Source organism: Hyla sarda, chromosome 1, assembly GCF_029499605.1.
Source record: "Hyla sarda isolate aHylSar1 chromosome 1, aHylSar1.hap1, whole genome shotgun sequence".
NCBI classification, from domain to species: domain Eukaryota; kingdom Metazoa; phylum Chordata; class Amphibia; order Anura; family Hylidae; genus Hyla; species Hyla sarda.
The window spans coordinates 400,772,553-400,790,897 of NC_079189.1; the positions used below are offsets into that span (position 1 = coordinate 400,772,553).

Consider the following 18,345-nt stretch of genomic DNA (forward strand, 5'->3'; position numbering starts at 1 on the left):
ACATTTGCCCCCTGTGGATAATGGGCCATAACGAGCTACCCAACATAGGAGACTCGCGTCCGATTCTATAATAAGGTCTGGAAGAGAATGAAAAATGGCTTTCCCATTCCAGCATTCTATGTGGTTCAACCACCAAAGTAATTCGTTCCTTGTTTCGGAAGTAAGTGATATTAAATCCATGTAACCTAGACCATTCCTCAAGTGTTGAATTTTTAGGCGTGCAAGGGCTCTGAAATGAAGGGGAAAAATGGCTTGAATTGAGGCAGAAAGGAGTCCTACAATTCAAGCGATGGTACGTAGTGAAATCATCTGTTTGTTTAAAACAGCATGAATTTCCCTTCAAATAGTTTTTAATCTCCTAGTAGAAATGCTTAGGGTTGCTAAATTGGTGTCGACCATGAAGCCTAAGAATTCTACTTCCCTTGAAGTGGTCAATACAGTGACCCCCCGACCTACGATGGCCCCGACATATGATGAAATCGACATACGATGGCCTCTCAGAGGCCATCGCATGTCGATGTCAGCATCGACATACGATGCTTTTTTATGTCGGGGCCATCGCATTAAGTGCTATCCGGCAGCGCCAAATGCTTAAGCTGCTCAGTTGGCATGGCCCAGGAGCAGTTGGCATGGCCCAGGAGCAGTCCCTGTCCTCCCATTGCCTATGTCCTATGCTGTTCCCTCTCCCACAGAAGTATCTTATGCTGTGGGTTCTTCCTCTGCTAGGCGGGCAAGTAGTGATGAGGAGAGTGACATGGGAGGTGGTGTTTCCAGCGTTCAGGGTCCTGAAGCAGACATTGTTGAGGAACCTGAGGAGAACATCAGTGACATGCAGACACTTGTTAATGATGATGAAGCCAATCGCAATTGGAAGCCGGGTGCAGAAGGGGCTTCATCATCATCAGGAGAAGAGGGTTGCAGGTTGCCCGTGAGGCAGCAGCTGAGCCAGCAAGGTGGTAGCATGGCTGGCAGTCAGCATGGTGGCAGAAGTGGAAATTCTGGAGCCAAACTTGCCCAGGAGAGACCCCCTGCTTCGCAACAGCCTACCCTTCCCGGGAGGTAGTGGAGCAGAAGTTCCTGGAGACGGCAGCAGTAGTCATACCCTTCTTCTGTCGCTTTAGATGCTCCTGCTCCTCCAACTTTGAGTCAGTCATTCCACCAGCAATCCATCGGTATAGCCATGTCCAAGAGACAACAGTATGCACCTACTCATCTAACGGTGCAGAAGCTGAATGTGCTCCTGTCCAAGTTGCTGGTTCTGCAGTCCCTCCCTTTTAAAGTGGTGGACTCTACACCTTTCAGAGAACTGATGGCTTGTGCCGAGCCGAGGTTGAGAGTGCCAAGCCATCATTTCTGTGTGAAGAAGGCAGTACCAGCCCAGTACAATTTCGTGGAAGTGAAGGTGGGCCAGTCCTTGAGCCTGTCGGTGTGTACCAAAGTGCATGGCAGTGCCGACGTCTGGAGCTGTAACTATGGTCAGGGACAATACATGTCCTTTACGGCCCACTGGGTGAATGTGGTTCCTGCACAGCCACAACACCAACTTGGACAGTTCACGCCGCTTCCTCCTCCACGATCTCATCCTGTTCGTGTCCTCAACCTCCACTGCACGGACAAGTCACAGTGCCACTTCAGCATACCATGTGTGCAGGGCACGCTGTTCTCCACATGGTTTGCCTTGGCGAACGGAGTCACACAGTAGAGAAACTGCTAAAAGTCATTCATAAAGAAATTGGAACATGGCTTACTCCACGAAAACTGGAAATGGGAGAATCATGGTGACTTACAACGGGAAAAACATCTTGTTTGTGCTGCAACAAGGAAGGCTGAGCCATGTGCCCTGTATGGCACATGTGTTTAATCTGGTTGTCAAGCAGTTCCTGAAGTGTTCCCACCATTTGCAAGACATCCTAACAATGGGAAGGAAACTTTGCATGCACTTCAGCCACTCCTACACCGCAAAGCACAACCTCCTTGAGCTGCAGCGTCAGAACGGTATCCCCCAACAACGTTGAGATTTGCGACATTTCCACACATTGGAATTTCACCCTCCATATGTTGGACCGACTATACGAACAGAGAAAAGCCATCACCGATTTCTTGATGATCCATGCAGATAGGGGGACTCCCCTGTTTAACTTCAATGTGAACCAGTGGCAGCTCATACGTGACACCTGCCGCTTGTTCAGGCCCTTTGAGGAAGCCACATTATTAGTCAGTCGCCAGAATTACAGGTTGAACAACGACATTCCACTGCTTCATTTACTACAACACGTGTTGGAAACGATGGCTGGTCAGGGCATTGAAGACAAGGCGCCTACATGTCACGGCCATATGAGTCCTGTGGGGGCTGAACTGGAGGAGGAGAGTGAGGGGTACAGTGGAGCACAGTTTAGGTTTTGCAAAATGGGCAGTTTTTCTAGTCATCTGACAGGAGGAGCAGGATCATCCAGAGGAGCTAGAGGGTAATTAGGAAGGAGAGACAGAGGACCCAGACACACCGAGGCAGTATGCAGTGGAGATGGAGGCAGGGAGTCCCTCAGAGTCACTTGCACAAATGGCACGATGCATGCTCACTTGCTTGCATAGTAACCGCCGAATTGTCACCATTCGGCAGAGGGATGACTTCTGTATCTCCACCTTATTGGACCCTTGCTTCTGGCACAAAATGGGGGCCTTTTTACACCCACTGAGAGGGAGGACAAACTGACCTACTACAGAGACATCCTACATAGTCAGTTGGCCGATGCCTATCGGCGCTATCGTCTATCCTCTCTCAGGTCTGACTCGGTGTGCCCTCTGCGCTCACCTTCCACTGCCATGACTTCTGAGGAGGGATGGGGTGGCAGGAGCAGTACCAGCTCCATCAGTAGCAGCCTGAGTCTACAGTCGCTGATGAGTAGCTTTCTTCACCTGCATAGTGAAGCAACTCATCATCAGCAGGTAGACCTGGAGCAGGACCTGAACCAGCAGGTGATGGCATACCTTGAAATGCCCATGCCAACATACCTTGAAGATCCGCTGGACTTCTGGGCAGCCAAACTTGATTTGTGGCGCAACTAGTAGAGTTTTCCCTGGAAAAGCTGTCCTGCCTTGCCAGTAGTGTGCCATCAGAGTGCTGCAGGGGCCATAGTCACCCCAAGGAGAACTCATCTATCCACGAAAAATGTGGAGAGACTGACCTTTGTGAAGATGAATCAGCCATGGATCAGCAAGGATTTCCACCCATCTATGCCTGATGCATCAGAGTAGATCGACCATGGTGCCACACCAACTATAGCCACTATTTGTTCTCCTCATGCTGCCGCCAACTCCAGGCTGTGTCATTCAGCCACTATGTGGTCTCCTCATGCTGCCGCCAACTCCAGGCTGTGTCATTCAGCCACTATGTGGTCTCCTCATGCTGCCGCCAACTCCAGGCTGTGTCATTCAGCCACTATGGGGTCTCCTCATGCTGCCGCCAACTCCAGGCTGTGCCATTCAGCCACTATATTTTCTCCTCATGCTGCCGCCACCTCCATGCTGTCTCGCTCAGCCACTATATGGTCTCCTCATGCTACCGACAACTCCAGGTTGTGTCATTCAGCCACTATATGGTCTCTACATGCTGCCGCCAACTCCAGGCTGTGTCATTCAGCCACTATGTGGTCTCCTCATGCTGCTGCCAATTCCAGGGTGTGTCATTCAGCTACCATGTGTTCTCCTAATGCTGCCGCCAACTCCAGGCTGTTTCATTCAGCCACTACATGGTCTCCTCATGCTACTGACAACTCCAGGTTGTGTTATTCAGCCACTATGTGGTCTCCTCATGTTGCTGCAAACTCCAGGCTGTGTCATTCAGCCACTATGTGGTCTCCTCATGTTTTCGCCAGATCCAGGTTGTGTCATTCAGCCACTGTATGATCTCCTCATGCTGCCGCCACCTCCACACTGTGTCATTCAGCACAATATGGTCTCCTCATGCTGCCACAAACTCCAGGCTGTGTCATTCAGCCACTATGTGGTCTCCTCATGTTTCCGCCAGCTCCAGGCTGTGTCATTCAGCCACTATATTGTCTCCTCATGTTACCGCCAGCTCCAGGTTGTGTCATTCAGCCACTGTATGGTCTCCTCATGCTGCCGCCACCTCCACTCTGTGTCATTCAGCCACTATATGGTCTCCTCATGATGCTTGTACATTAAACATTTTTAAGGTAGCACTAGCTACCATAAATCTTCAATTTAAATTTGAAAATTAATCTTTTAATCTTAGGGATTGTGAGGTCCTATGGTCTCCTCATGCTGCTGGGACATTACCTAAACATTTTTATGGTAGCACTCGCTACCATGAATCTTCAATTTAAATTTGAAAATTCATGTTTTAATCTTAGGGATTGTGAGGCCCTATGGTCTCCTCATGCTGCCGCCAACTCCAGGCTGTATCATTCAGCTACTATATGGTCTCCTCATGCTGCCGGGACATTACCTAAACATTTTTATGGTAGCACTAGCTACCATAAATCTTCAATATAAATTTGAAAATTTATCTTTTAGTTTTAGAGATTCTGAGGCCCTATGGTCTCCTCCTGCTGCTGGGACATTACCTAAACATTTTTATGGTAGCACTAGCTACCATAAATCTTCAATTTAAATTTTTAAATTCATCTTTTAATCTTAGGGATTGTGAGACCCTATGGTCTCCTCATGCTGCTGGGACATTACCAAAACTTTTTTATGGTAGCACTCGCTACCATAAATCTTCAATTCAAATTTGAAAATTCATCTTTTAATCTTAGGGATTGTGAGGCCCCATGGTCTCCTCATGCTGCCGCCAACTCCAGGCTGTGTCATTCAGCCACTATATGGTCTCCTCATGCTGTTGGGACATTACCTAAACATTTTTATGGTAGCACTAGCTACGATAAATCTTCAACTTAAATGTGTAAATTCATCTTTTAATCTTAGGGATTGTGAGGTCCTACGGTTTCTTCATGCTGCTGCAAACTAAAGGCTGTGTCATTCAGCCACTATATGGTCTCCTCATGTGTCTGCCAGCTCCAGGTTGTGTCATTCAGCCACTATATGGTCTCCTCATGCTGCCGCCACCTCCATGCTGTGTCATTCAGCCACTATATGGTCTCCTCATGCTGCTTGTACATTAAACATTTTTAAGGTAGCACTAGCTACCATAAATCTTCAATTTAAATTTGAAAATTAATCTTTTAATCTTAGGGATTGTGAGGCCCTATGGTGTCCTCATGCTGCTGGGACATTACTCGAAACTTTTTTTATGGTAGCACTCGCTACCATAAATCTTCAATTTAAATTTGAAAATTCATCTTTTAATCTTAGGGATTGTGAGGCCCTATGGTCTCTTCATGCTGCCGCCAACTCCAGGCTGCGTCATTCAGCCACTATATGGTCTCCTCATGCTGCTGGGACATTACCTAAACATTTTTATGGTAGCACTAGCTACCATCAATATTCAATTTAAATTTGAAAATTAATCTTTCTATTTTAGGGATTGTGAGGCCATATGGTCTGCTCATGCTGCCACCAACTCCAGGCTGTGTCATTCAGCCCCTATATGGTTTCCTCTTGCTGTCGCCAATTCCAGGCTGTGTCATTCTGACATTATGGTCTCCTCATGCTGCTGCCACCTCTAGGCTTTGTCTTTGTGCCGCCATGTGACTACTTATTGGATAACAATGAACCATAACTGATTAAATGAAACATTTGCACTTTCATAGTCACGGGGGTACTGAGAGGCAAGGGCTGGAACAGGTAATATCTTACCTGGCGGAGGACACCCCAGCTCGAATTTAAGATACAAGTACGAGCTTTTTCATTGCAGCCACTTCTAGCTTTATGCTTCCACTTATCCAATGGCACAGAAGCTGAATGTGTTCCTGTCCAAGTTTCTGGTACTGCAGTCCCTCCCTTTTCAAGTAGACACTTAGAGTATGGGGGTGCGCTGAAAGGCAGGGGCTGGAACAGGTGGTAGCTTGCCTCACGGTGGACCACCAGCTCGATGCTCACCAATTGGGTAATCAAAAATGTAAATAAATAAATAAAAATTAAATAAAATAAAAAATTACATAAAAAATCTGCCACATCCAGACATTCTGCAGCAGTGATTCTAACAGCGATGCCTGTAATCTGCATGTCATAGTGAATAACAGTATTATTTCACTAACACAGCACACTCCCTATGCATGTTAGGACAAGGCAAAGTGTTCTGCACCCCTATTGAGCCTCTCTGTGGGCCAGAAATAGCCATTTTTAATAACAATTTGCAAATAAATTCAGACCAAACCAAATTTTTTCAGAAAATTAGCAGAATCGGCTGAATCGAATTTTTCTAAAATTCGCTCATCTTTAGTTATGAGCCATGGAATTGCAAAGCATTAAACTCCAAATCCCGGCCTGGTTGGCACATCCAACTTTTTCTCCGCATTGACTTATGCAGAGAAAAGGTCAGATTTATTGACAGCCGAGGAGAGTAACTCGCTTGTAACTCTCGAAGGAATGAGACCTGGTGCAATCACAACTTTTGACATATCAACTTTTTAATATCTATTAAAATTAGATTCAAGTTTACAAGTAAACCCAATTGTATTAAAGGGGTACTCCGGTGGTCAACGTGTTTTTCCGTTTTTTACTTACCCTATTTGTTTTGTTTCATTTCTATTCTTGTTGTTTAGCCCACTCTGTTTCCGTTCTTTGTTGTTTTTTTATCCCCCACTTTGTTTTCCTATCTTTGCTTATATTTTCTGTTTATTGCTGTGCTGAAATCTACAAATCCCAGCATGCCACATGCCTTGCTGGTTTGGGGCGGCTCCTTTTTTTTTTTTTGTTTGTTCTGCCCTTTACCCACCCTACTATTTTCCCGGGTCGCCCCCCTTATACACAGCACACTAATATAATCAGCCCTGGTTGGGATACACTGTCATACACACACAAAAAGGACTACAACTCCCAGCATGTGTCATTCAGGAGTTTTCAGTCTGTGGTATAACACCAGCATGCTGCCACTGTAGTCTTCTGGGGGTTGTAGTTCACCACACCTCTATAGGGCATACACCAGTGTTTTCCAACTAGGGTGCCTCCAGGTGTTGCAAAACTACTACTACCAGCATGCCCGGACAGCCAAAAGCTGTTCAGGCATGCTGGGAGTTGTAGTTTTGATATAGCTGAAGACACCCTGGTTGGGAAACAATGCACTTTGCTTGTAATATACTGAATAAGCTAGGCCAGTGTTTCCCAATCAGTGTGCCTCCAGCTGTTGCTAAACTACAACTCCTAGTATGCCCAAATGTATCAAATACTTCACAATTGTTTCTCTAGAAATGATGTTTTTATGAATTCTGATAAACACACAGTATAGCATGAACATCTATATATGCCCCCATATGAACCTATGAACAAACCGCTGTAATTGTGAGAAAATTACAGCATAGGGAATATGTTTCCATAGGGAATAAAATATATAAATACACTAAAAAAGCTGTTTGTACAGGGAGAAAAAACATAATAAAAGGCAACCCTATGTTTCATGTTATTTTCTTTCTTTCTTCATATGTGGTGACATACTCAGAGCTCTCTATCTATATCTTCATTTTTTTGCACCTTTTCTGTACTGAAAGTATAACTTGGAGAGACTTTGGAAGTTTCAAGGAGGCTGAGAACCACTCAGAGAGCTTCGAGGTACCTCACTTTCTTCAGAACATCAGATGAACAACTCTATATGATACTATTATAAATATGACTATGTATTCATGACCAACGTGATTTAGTTGATAAAATATTATCTGCCATGTTTGATAAGTAATGAAATGTCCCATTTTGAAATAAATTTAAAAAAAAAGACATGAGGCACTTGAACCTTTCCTCGGTGACAGAGTTTGTCCTCATTGGTCTTCCCCACCCTGAAGTGATGAAAATCCCACTTTTCATGTTATTTTCCTTCATTTACTTGTGTACACTTTTGGGGAATGTTCTCCTAATTTTAGTTGTAAAAGGAGATCCTCACCTTCACAAACCCATGTACCTCTTTCTTCTTAACCTTTCTTTCTTAGACATTTGGTTGTCTACAGTTACATTGCCTAAAATGTTGACAAACTTTGTACAAAATGAAACAACTATTTCCTTCCAAGGATGTATCAGCCAGTTGTATTTCTTTCACTTTTTTGGAAGTACAGAGTGCTTCCTTTACACCATCATGGCCTATGATCGTTTTTTGGCAATTTGTCGTCCGTTACATTACCCTTACCTCATGAACTCGAAGCTCTGCAGGCGGTTTGCTGCTGGTATTTGGTTCACTGGATCTCTTCACTCAATGATACATACAACATTAACCTTCCGTCTCCCCTTTTGTGGTCCAAATAGGATTGACTACTTTTTTTGTGATGTAATCCCATTGTTAAAACTTGCATGTGCAGACACTACTCTAAACAAAGCAATAATAATCACTAACATTGGGGCTGTTGCTTTACTTTGTTTTATCATGATTTTGATATCCTATGCCCATATAATAAGCACAATTCTGAAGATCAAAAGTTCTGAAGGTAGACGGAAAACCTTCTCCACATGCGCGTCACACATGATATCAGTATTTTTCTACTATGGTCCGCCTGTATTTATTTATTTGAGTCCTAACTCGATGGACTATGTAATAGAAGAATCAATTGCTGTGTTTTATACTCTAGTAACTCCAATGTTAAATCCCATTATTTACTCTTTTAGAAACAATGACGTGAAGGCATCTTTAAAAAGAATCAAATGGAAGAAGCCAGAAAGATAAAAATCGGTGATTTTCCGAACTTTGGTGACGGAAAATATTGATTATATGAAGGCGTGAAGTGAGTATAATTGCATTAATCTCTCTTTAATGCTCAAATAGATAGACATTAAATATATTTCAGTGAATACATATAGAGAAAAAAACTGGAATCTGCGTGGTAACAAGTGGCTGATGCATCCAATCATGAACAAGCATAGTCTATATAAACTGCCATCTTGACTGACTCCTCTTCTTTCAAAGTGCAAATCAGGAACCAGGAACATAAAATACTATCCATCCGAACTAGTAGAAATTCATCGGGAACGTAGTAGAAAGAAGTTAAACAGATAAACTCAGAAACAAGGTAGTAAAACATCTTGGTTGATGTCAGCATCCAGAAGGTCTGATTCTAGAACTCTAAAATAGAAATTTACAGAAAATAGTATAGGGATGGGTTAAACGGAGACATGATGCTCGCCTCCCGTCTTCATAAAATCAATATTTTCTGTCACCAATTTTATATCAGATGGGAGGCATTGCAAATTTAAAGCTAACACAATCTATATATAAAAAACTCAATGGGGGATATTTATCAAAGCTGTCTATGTCCCGCATCAATGTAGACCAAACTACAGAGGGTTTGGCTGGTCTATTGTGCACCTAATTTATCAAAAGGCGCACAGCTCTTGATAAATTCTGCGCACTGACTTCAGGATCTATGCTTTAGATTGTATTTAAACCTGCTCCAACATGGTCTGACATTTCGGCGTACTTTCAGCCGATGCGACTTGTCGCAGAAAAGTCGCTTTTGATAAATTCAATTTTCCAATGCATTTCAGTCTAAAATAGACTAGAATGCATCATGTTCTAAAAATCCTCTAGAGCAAAAGTCGCAAAAAAGTCGCACATATTTAGACTGGGACTTTCTGTGCAACAAATTTAGAAAGGAAAAAACAGTCTAAATCCTTTGATAAAATCCCCCAATGTGTGTGTGTGTGTGTGTGTGTGTATGTATGTGTGTATGTGTATGTTCCAGCATCATGTGCAAGAGGCTAAAGATATTAACATGAAACTTGGCACACATGTTACTAATATGTTAACAACAAACATAGGATGTGTAATTTAACCCTTACTCCCATTTGCCAGGGGCGGGGTTTTTGTTTAAAGTCCCATACAAGTCTATGGGAAATATATGTTACTGCATAACTTCCAAACGGCTGGAGATATTTCGATATTACTTGGCCACATGTTATTTATATGTCCACTTAAAATATAGGATAGTTAATTTAACCCTTAACTACCCCCATTTGTCAGGGTCGGGTTTTTGTTTAAAGTCCCATGCAAATCAATGGGAAATGTATGTTCCCACATAACTTCCATATGGCTGGAGGTATAGGATGTCGAGATAGAAGGACGGAATATGAGGATGGGATATGAGGATGGGATAGGAGGTAAGGATAGGAGGTCGGGATAGGAGGTCGAGATAGGAGGTCGAGATAGGAGGTCGGGATATGAGGACGGGATATGAGGACGGGATAAAAGGATGGCATAGGAGGTCGAGATAGGAGGAGGGGATAGGAGGACGGGATAGGAGGACGGGATAGGAGGACAGGATAGGAGGTCGGGATAGGAGGTCGGGATAGGAGGTCAAGATAGGAGGACAGGACAGGAGGTGAAGATAGGAGGTCGAGATAGGAGGATGGGATAGGAGGTCAGGATAGGAGGTCGAGATAGGAGGTCGTGTGAGGAGGTCGAGATAAGAGGATGGGATATGAGGACAGGATAGGAGTACGGGATAGGAGGATGGGATAGGAGAACGGGATAGGAGGACATGATAGGAGGACAGGATAAGAGGTCAGGATAGGAAGTCAGGATAGGAGGTCGGCATAGGAAGTCGACATAGGAGGACGGGATATGAGGTTGGGATATGAGGACAGGATATGAGGATGGGATATGGGGTTGGAATATGACAACAATATATGAGGACAGTATATGAAGTCAAAAGCTTCCTCTGTTGATTTTCCTCCACAAGAAGGATTAGGAAGGAAAAACCGGGCAATGCCGGGTAGTCAGCTAGTCAATATATATAAAACTCAACGTGTGTGTTTATGTGTGTGTATGTTCCAGCATCACTTCCACACCGCTAAAGAAATTAACATGAAACCTGGTACACATGTTACTTATATGTCAACAACAAACATAGGATAGGTAATTTAACACTTACCCACCCCCATTTGTGAGAGCTGGTTTTTTTATTTTAAGTCCCATGCAAGTCTATGGGAAATAAATTTTACTGCATAATTTCCAAATAGCTGGAGATATTTTGATAATACTTGGTCACATGTTACTTATATGTCAAATAAAAATATATAATAGTTACATTTACCCTTAACCTGCCCCTATTTGTGAAAGATGCGGTTTTTGTTTCAAGTCCCATGCAAGTATATAGGACTTCTGGTGCCTTACTCCACAAGCTCCGCTCTGCATCTCCTGGTGAATGCGTCAGTCCGGCTGGCAAGCCACACCCCTTTTATTTTTAGCTTACAATATCTTTACTACAAAGCAGCCCCACCTGAGGATGGGATATGAGGATTAGAAATGAGGATTAGCTATGGGGACAGGATATGAGGACGGGATAGGAGGATCGGGATAGGAGGTCGGGATATGAGGACGGGATATGAGAACGGAATACGAGAATGGGATATGAGAACAGGATATGAGGAGGGGATATGAGGTCGGGATATGAGGTTGGGATATGAGGTTGGGATATGAGGTCGGGATATGAAGGTTGGGATATGAGGTCGGGATATGAGGTTGAGATATGAGGGCGGGACATGAGGACGGGATACGAGGACGGGATATGGGAATGGGATTTGGGGACAGGATATGAGGTTGGGATATAAGGACAGGATATGAGAATGACATATGAGGTCAGGTTATAGGGACGGGATATAGGGACGGGATTTGAGGACGGATTTAAGGTCGGGATATGAGGACGGGATATGGGGACAGGATATGAGGTTGGGACATGAGGTCGGGATAAAGGGATGGAATATGAGAATGGGATATGAGGTCAGGTTATAGGGACAAGATATGAGGTCGGGATATGAGGACAGAATATAGGGACGGGATATGGGGACAGGATATGGGGTCGAGACATGAGAACAAAATATGAGGACAGGATATGAGGTCGGAATATGAGGAGGGGATTTGGAGTCGGCATATGAGGAGGGGATATGGGGTCAGGATTTAGGAACAGGATATGAGGACAAAAGCTTCCTCCTTTGTTGCTTTTCCTCCCCCACAAGGATAAGGTAGGAAAAATCGGGCACCACCGAGTACTCAGCTAGTTGGTGATAAAATAAAATATTACACATTAGAAGGTAATATAGATATGGAAATGTGAGATTGAGGTCTAAAGTAAAAAGCCTTAAAGGTAGAATCAGAAGACCAATCTACCACTCAAGTTGATGATTGAAGCGAGAGGCAAAAAGATCTATCTGTATAGGACCCCAAAGAGGGAGTATCCTCTGAAAGATGAAAGGATCTACAGGGTGGGCCATTTATATGGATACACCTTAATAAAATGGGAATGGTTGGTGATGTTAACTTCCTATTTGTGGCACATTAGTATATGTGAGGGGGGGAAACTTTTCAAGATGGGTTGTGACCATGGCGGCCATTTTGAAGTTGGCCATTTTCAATCCAACTTTTGTTTTTTTCAAGAGGGTCATGTGACACATCAAACTTATTGGAAATTTCACAAGAAAAACAATGATGTGCTTGGTTTTAATGTAACTTTATTCTTTCATGAGTTATTTACAAGTTTCTGACCACTTTAAAATGTGTTCAATGTGCTGCCCATTGTGTTGGATTGTCAATGCAACCCTCTTCTCCCACTCTTCACACACTGATAGCAACACCACAGGAGAAATGCTAGCACAGGCTTCCAGTATCCATAGTTTCAGGTGCTGCACATCTCGTATTTTCACAGCATAGACAATTGCCTTCAGATGACCCCAAAGATAAAAGTCTAAGGGGGTTAGATCGGAAGACCTTGGGGGCCATTCAACGGACCCACGATGACCAATCCACTTTCCAGGGAACTGTTCATCTAGGAATGCTCAGACCTGACACCCATAATGTGGTGGAGCACCATCTTGCTGGAAAAAGTCAGGGAACGTGCCAGCTTTAGTGCATAAAGAGGGAAACACATCATCATGTAGCAATTTCGCATATCCAGTAGCCTTGAGGTTTCCATTGATGAAGAATGGCCCCACTATCTTTGTACCCCATATACCACACCATACCATCAATTTTTGTGTTCCAACAGTCTTGGAGGGATCTATCCAATGTGGGTGAGTGTCAGACCAATAGCAGTGGTTTTGTTTGTTAACTTCATTATTCACATAAAAGTTTGCCTCATCACTGAACAAAATCTTCTGCGTAAACTGGGGGTCCTGTTCCAATTTTTGTTTTGCCCATTAAGCAGCACCTGAAACTACGGATACTGGAAGCCTGTGCTAGCATTTCTCCTGCGGTGTTACAGAGATATTGTTATTGAAAACCTGAACTAGAGTTCTCTGGATCTCATGCTGGCAATAGGTTTACCTTCCAACAAGACAATGATAACACGGGAGTGTCACTTACACCTACAATGATGAATGCCCCCCATGTTACAGTTTTTATTTATTTCTGCTAGAATATTAAAACAAAATCATAATTTGTAAACATAACCTAAAATAAAAAGAAATACAGAATAAAAAAAAATATTGTACACGTCAAAAGTAAAGATATTTGTTATCATAGTTTAGGGGCATTCCTCATGGTTTCCTAGCATGAAAAAACTTGACTAGATTGCCATTGTATCCGTTAATTGATAATATTGTTGATTGTGTCCATGTATAAACATGTTTTAAGTGGGACAGCTTTATAAAACAAGGTCAGTCTTTCATTCATAGTACACAAATGCAGCTTATTATATAAATAAACTTATGATTCTGGACAGCATCAATATGGCCCCATACAAAAGCACCATATGTCACTTCCTGTATTATTTGTACATGTGGGGAATGTATTTAGGTCTTTACTCCAGTTTTCTGGCAGACAAAAAGTTAAGTAAAAGTAAAACATTTTTGTGCATACCATATTTGCACAGAAATATACAACTTTTTTGCTATTTTTGTACCACGTTCACCCATATGGCTTTGATCTCCTATAATTTTAAGTAGACATTTTAAATAGTTCTAGCAAAATCTATGCCAGCTCGAAGTTCGTGTACATTCCAGTGTGTGGTGCATGGGTAGCCAAAGATATGACAAATGTATTAAAGGGAAACTGACAGCAGGATCACAGCCAATAACCTGAATATACCGCTTAATAGTTCAGGATACACTTTACCTGGAAAAATCTGTTAAGTTGTTCCATATATGCAAATTTCATTTTTTGAGCTTTGGAGATGGTCTCCTTCCTTTTGAGCAATACTGGAGTATTTCTAAGAAGGAACTCACCTCCATTCACCTCAGAAAATGAAATTTGTATATAAGTTGATCATGGTGCAACGAGAAAAAAATTATGCTTGATAGCCCACTGGAGCTGATCGGACCACCACAATGAAATCACAGGGTCCCAATCATGCTGAGAAGACATGCGGAGTTCTCGTAACTTCCTTTCGGCTTGTCTGATTGGCGCTTTAATAGTAGAGGCAGCCTCAGCAGCCAGAACTAATGGAGCGCTGATAACACTAATCAATGCTGTGCTATGGCACAGCAATGTTTAATGTATGCAATCTAAAAAGAAAAAAAAAGGATAAGTTAATAAACGTGAATAAGCCCCTTCCCCAGTTAAAATGTAATTCACCGCCCTATTCCAATTTTTTAAATAAAATAATGTAAACAAAAATAACCATGAGCATATATGGTATCACTGCGTGCATATATGTCTGAACTATTAAAATATAATGGTAAAATAAAACAATAAAAAAAAATACCCATTTCCAGATTTGTGTATGTTTTATCACTTCATATAGGGAAAAAAAATTATATAAAGCTATCAAAAGGTCCCATCAAAACAAAAATGGGAGAAGATAAATACTAAAGATCACAGCACAAAAAAAAAGTTCTCATACATTCCTGTATATGGAAAAATAAAAGAGTAATATGGGTCAGAAGAGTAAAATGTTAAGCATACTAATTTTAGTACAAAAATTTTAAAAGTAGTACTATTAAACTAAATATATATATACCTTGGGTATCCTTTTAATTATATGGACCTACAGAATAAAGTTAATGTCACATTTTTACCTAAAGGTGGATGCCCCCATATTTGCAAAATGAAATTTTTTTGCCCCACAAATATATATATATATATATATATATATATATATATATATATATTTTTTTTTTTATTTTTTTTTTTGCTTCACTGTAGATTTGGAAGAAAAATAAGTGATGTCATTATAAAGTACAATTGGTGACACAAAAAACAAGCCCTCATATGGGTCTGTAGTTATAAAAATTTAAAGCGTTATTATGGCTATTAGAAAGCAGGGAGGAAAAAACGAGAGTGCAAAAAAAAAAAAACTTTGATGGAGAACTTCAGCCAAAACTAACTTATCCCCTATCTACAGGGTCTATATGGGTCTATATGAGGTCTCATTTTTGCACCATGATCTGTAGTTTTTAACTGTACCATTTTGGTTTTGAAGGGACTTTTGAATCCCTTTTTATTATAATTTTTTTCTACTATATGAAGTGACCAATGCGCAATTCTGGACTTTGATATTTTTTACGCACGCACATGGCAATACCACATATGTTTATTTTTACATTATTTTATTTATAAAATGGGAAAAGAAGGATGATTAAAACTTTTATTAGGGGGAGGGATTATACACATTCATTATTTTTATAAAAATTTTTTTTTAGTCCCCATAGAGGACTATAACATGGAATCTTTCGATTCCTAACACTTCTTTGCCTTATGTTGCTTTAGCTTGCCAAAGCAGGCTGGAGCCAAAGAGAGAAGACCGGAGGCAGGTTGGTACCCTCCGGACGTCATGTAAGGTGATCTGGACTTCACGATTACCCCACGGTGAACCCGATCACCCATAGCAACAAACCGGCAACATTGAATTGCCGGCTTTAGGTCATGTGATCGGCTTTAGTCACAGGATCTTAAGGGCTAATAGCCTTGCAGTGGCAGCTTCAGGCTATTAGCTGTGGTCCCTGTTTTTTTATTCCAGCCGGGGGCCATGCGGTATGGAGCAGTATGATGTCACAATGGGGGGTGGGGGTTGGAGGTTAAAAGCACTGAAAGTGAATGTGGCATAGCCTTCTTAATACAATCAAGCAAATTTTTTGGGGTTTAATTAAACATACAGTATTTCTAGCTTGGTGTAACATAGCTACCCATTCAAAAACATTGAGAGTGAATGTGGAATAGCCATCTAAGGTTAAGTTACATGTATTTTCCTGTGTTTAATCAAACATATAGTAGGGGATTTATCAAAACCAGTCCAGAGGAAAAGTTGCTCAGTTGCCCATAGCAACCAATCAGATCGCTTTCATTTTTTAGAGGCCTTTTCAAAAATGAAAGAAGTAATTTGATTGGTTGGTATGGGCAACTCAGCAACTTTTCCTCTGGACATGTTTTGCTAAATCTCCCCCATAGTGTTTCTACCTGGGTTTAACATAACTACGCATTTAAAAGCATTGGGAGTGAACACAGAGTAGCCATCTTAAGTTTTTTTTTTTTCTGGGTTTAGTCAAACATACAGTATTTCTACCTGGGCTCACCAAAATACATATTGAAAAGCAAACAGAAAGTAAGCAGTTGCCAGGCTACCAGCATAGGATCTACGTCTCTACACAGGCACATAGAGTGGCATCACAAGGGACAATCATGGGACAGTTGAGATGCCCCACAATGTGAGGAAAACCTTGCCCCTGCTGCTGCTGCTCCATCAGATCCCTCTCAGTTGTCTAGCAATCAGGCCTCTTCCAAAGGCAGTGCACTCTCTGTTTTGTTCTCATCAGTGTTATACAGTATTTGCCCAGTCACCCTCTTGTTGTGAACCGTAATTTGCACCTGGCTAAGTTGTCAATGATGTGGGTGATACCGTACCATCTTGTTGACTACACAGCCTTTAGGCAACTGATGGGGTGTGCCCAACCTAGACATACCATTAATTTAAAAAACAAAGTCATCCCCACTTTGCAAAATCATAAGGCGGAGATAGTGGGCCTTTCTATGCAGTTGTCAATGTGTAGCACAGTGTGTGCCACAGTAGATACCTGAAGTAGTAGCTATGGCCAGGGACAATACATGTCTTTTATTACCCACTGGGTCAGCATCCTGTAGAATGAGGCTCTACTGAAACAAGGTCAAGAAATAGAAGTGATACTCTCATGAATGCTACGATCTAGTTCACTTGGCACCTACCCTACTCCTCATCCGGGTCCTTCTCCATGGACATCTTGCATCTGCCCACAGGAAAGAGCATAGCATACCCTCCCCCTTCTCACCTCTCTATTCAAAAGTTCAAAGTCAAGCACTACCATGCTGTATTACATCATCTTCTAAGTATGGGCAATATAGGCTTCCCTGTCTGCCATAGGAAGTTTCATACTGGCTCTCTACTCTCAATCTGACATGGAAACGTGGTCGCTGATAATGACACAAACATCATAAAATTCCTGCATCTAGGTGGCATTACACATTCCTTTGTATGGCACATGTGCTAAACTTTTCTTGAGAAATTGTGACTAAGTGCAGGAACATTTGAATTTGGTTTAGCCGTTTGTATGCTTTTAAATATGCCCTCTTTGACCTACAGCGCCAAAATGGTCTTCCTCAACAACACCTAATTTGCAACATTCCAACAGGGTGTAACTCAACATTAGAAACATAGAAACATAGAATGTGTCGGCAGATATGAACCATTTGGCCCATCTAGTCTGCCCAATAATCTTAATACTATCAATAGTCCCTGGCCCTATCTTATATGAAGGAAAGCCTTATGCTTATCCCATGCATGCTTAAACTCCTTCACTGTATTTGCAGCAACCACTTCTGCAGGAAGGCTATTCCATGCATCCACTACTCTCTCAGTAAAGTAATACTTCCTGATATTACTTTTAAACCTTTGCCCCTCTAATTTAAAACTATGTCCTCTTGTGGTAGTTTTTCTTCTTTTAAATATGCTCTCCTCCTTTACCGTGTTGATTCCCTTTATGTATTTAAAAGTCTCTATCATATCCCCTCTGTCTCTTCATGTTAAGGTCCTTTAACCTTTCCTGGTAAGTTTTATCCTGCAATCCATGTACTAGTTTAGTAGCTCTTCTCTGAACTCTCTCTAGAGTATCTATATCCTTCTGGAGATACGGCCTCCAGTACTGCGCACAATCCTCCAAATGAGGTCTCACTAGTGTTCTGTACAGCGGCATGAGCACTTCTCTCTTTCTACTGCTTATACCTCTCCCTATACATCCAAGCATTCTTCTAGCGTTTCCTGCTGCTCTATTACATTGTCTTCCTACCATTAAGTCTTCTGAAATAATTACTCCTAAATCTCTCTCCTCAGA

General features: G+C 42.0%; 1 protein-coding gene and 1 gene segment (V, D, J or C); one reads left to right on the forward strand and one right to left on the reverse strand.

Moving 5' to 3' along the window:
* The window catches only part of LOC130277220 (T cell receptor alpha variable 38-1-like), an 82,211-nt gene that overhangs the window by 43,654 nt on the left and 20,212 nt on the right, over window positions 1-18,345 (reverse strand).
* On the forward strand, window positions 7,850-8,782 carry LOC130367483 (olfactory receptor 10G2-like). Its single transcript, XM_056569936.1, has one exon. The coding sequence runs from the start codon at window positions 7,850-7,852 to the stop codon at window positions 8,780-8,782; it is 933 nt and encodes a 310-aa protein (XP_056425911.1).

What these genes read in the sequence shown, in the direction of transcription:
- LOC130367483 (XM_056569936.1), top strand. Translation starts at nt 7,850, where the DNA reads ATGAGGCACTTGAACCTTTCCTCGGTGACAGAGTTTGTCCTCATTGGT.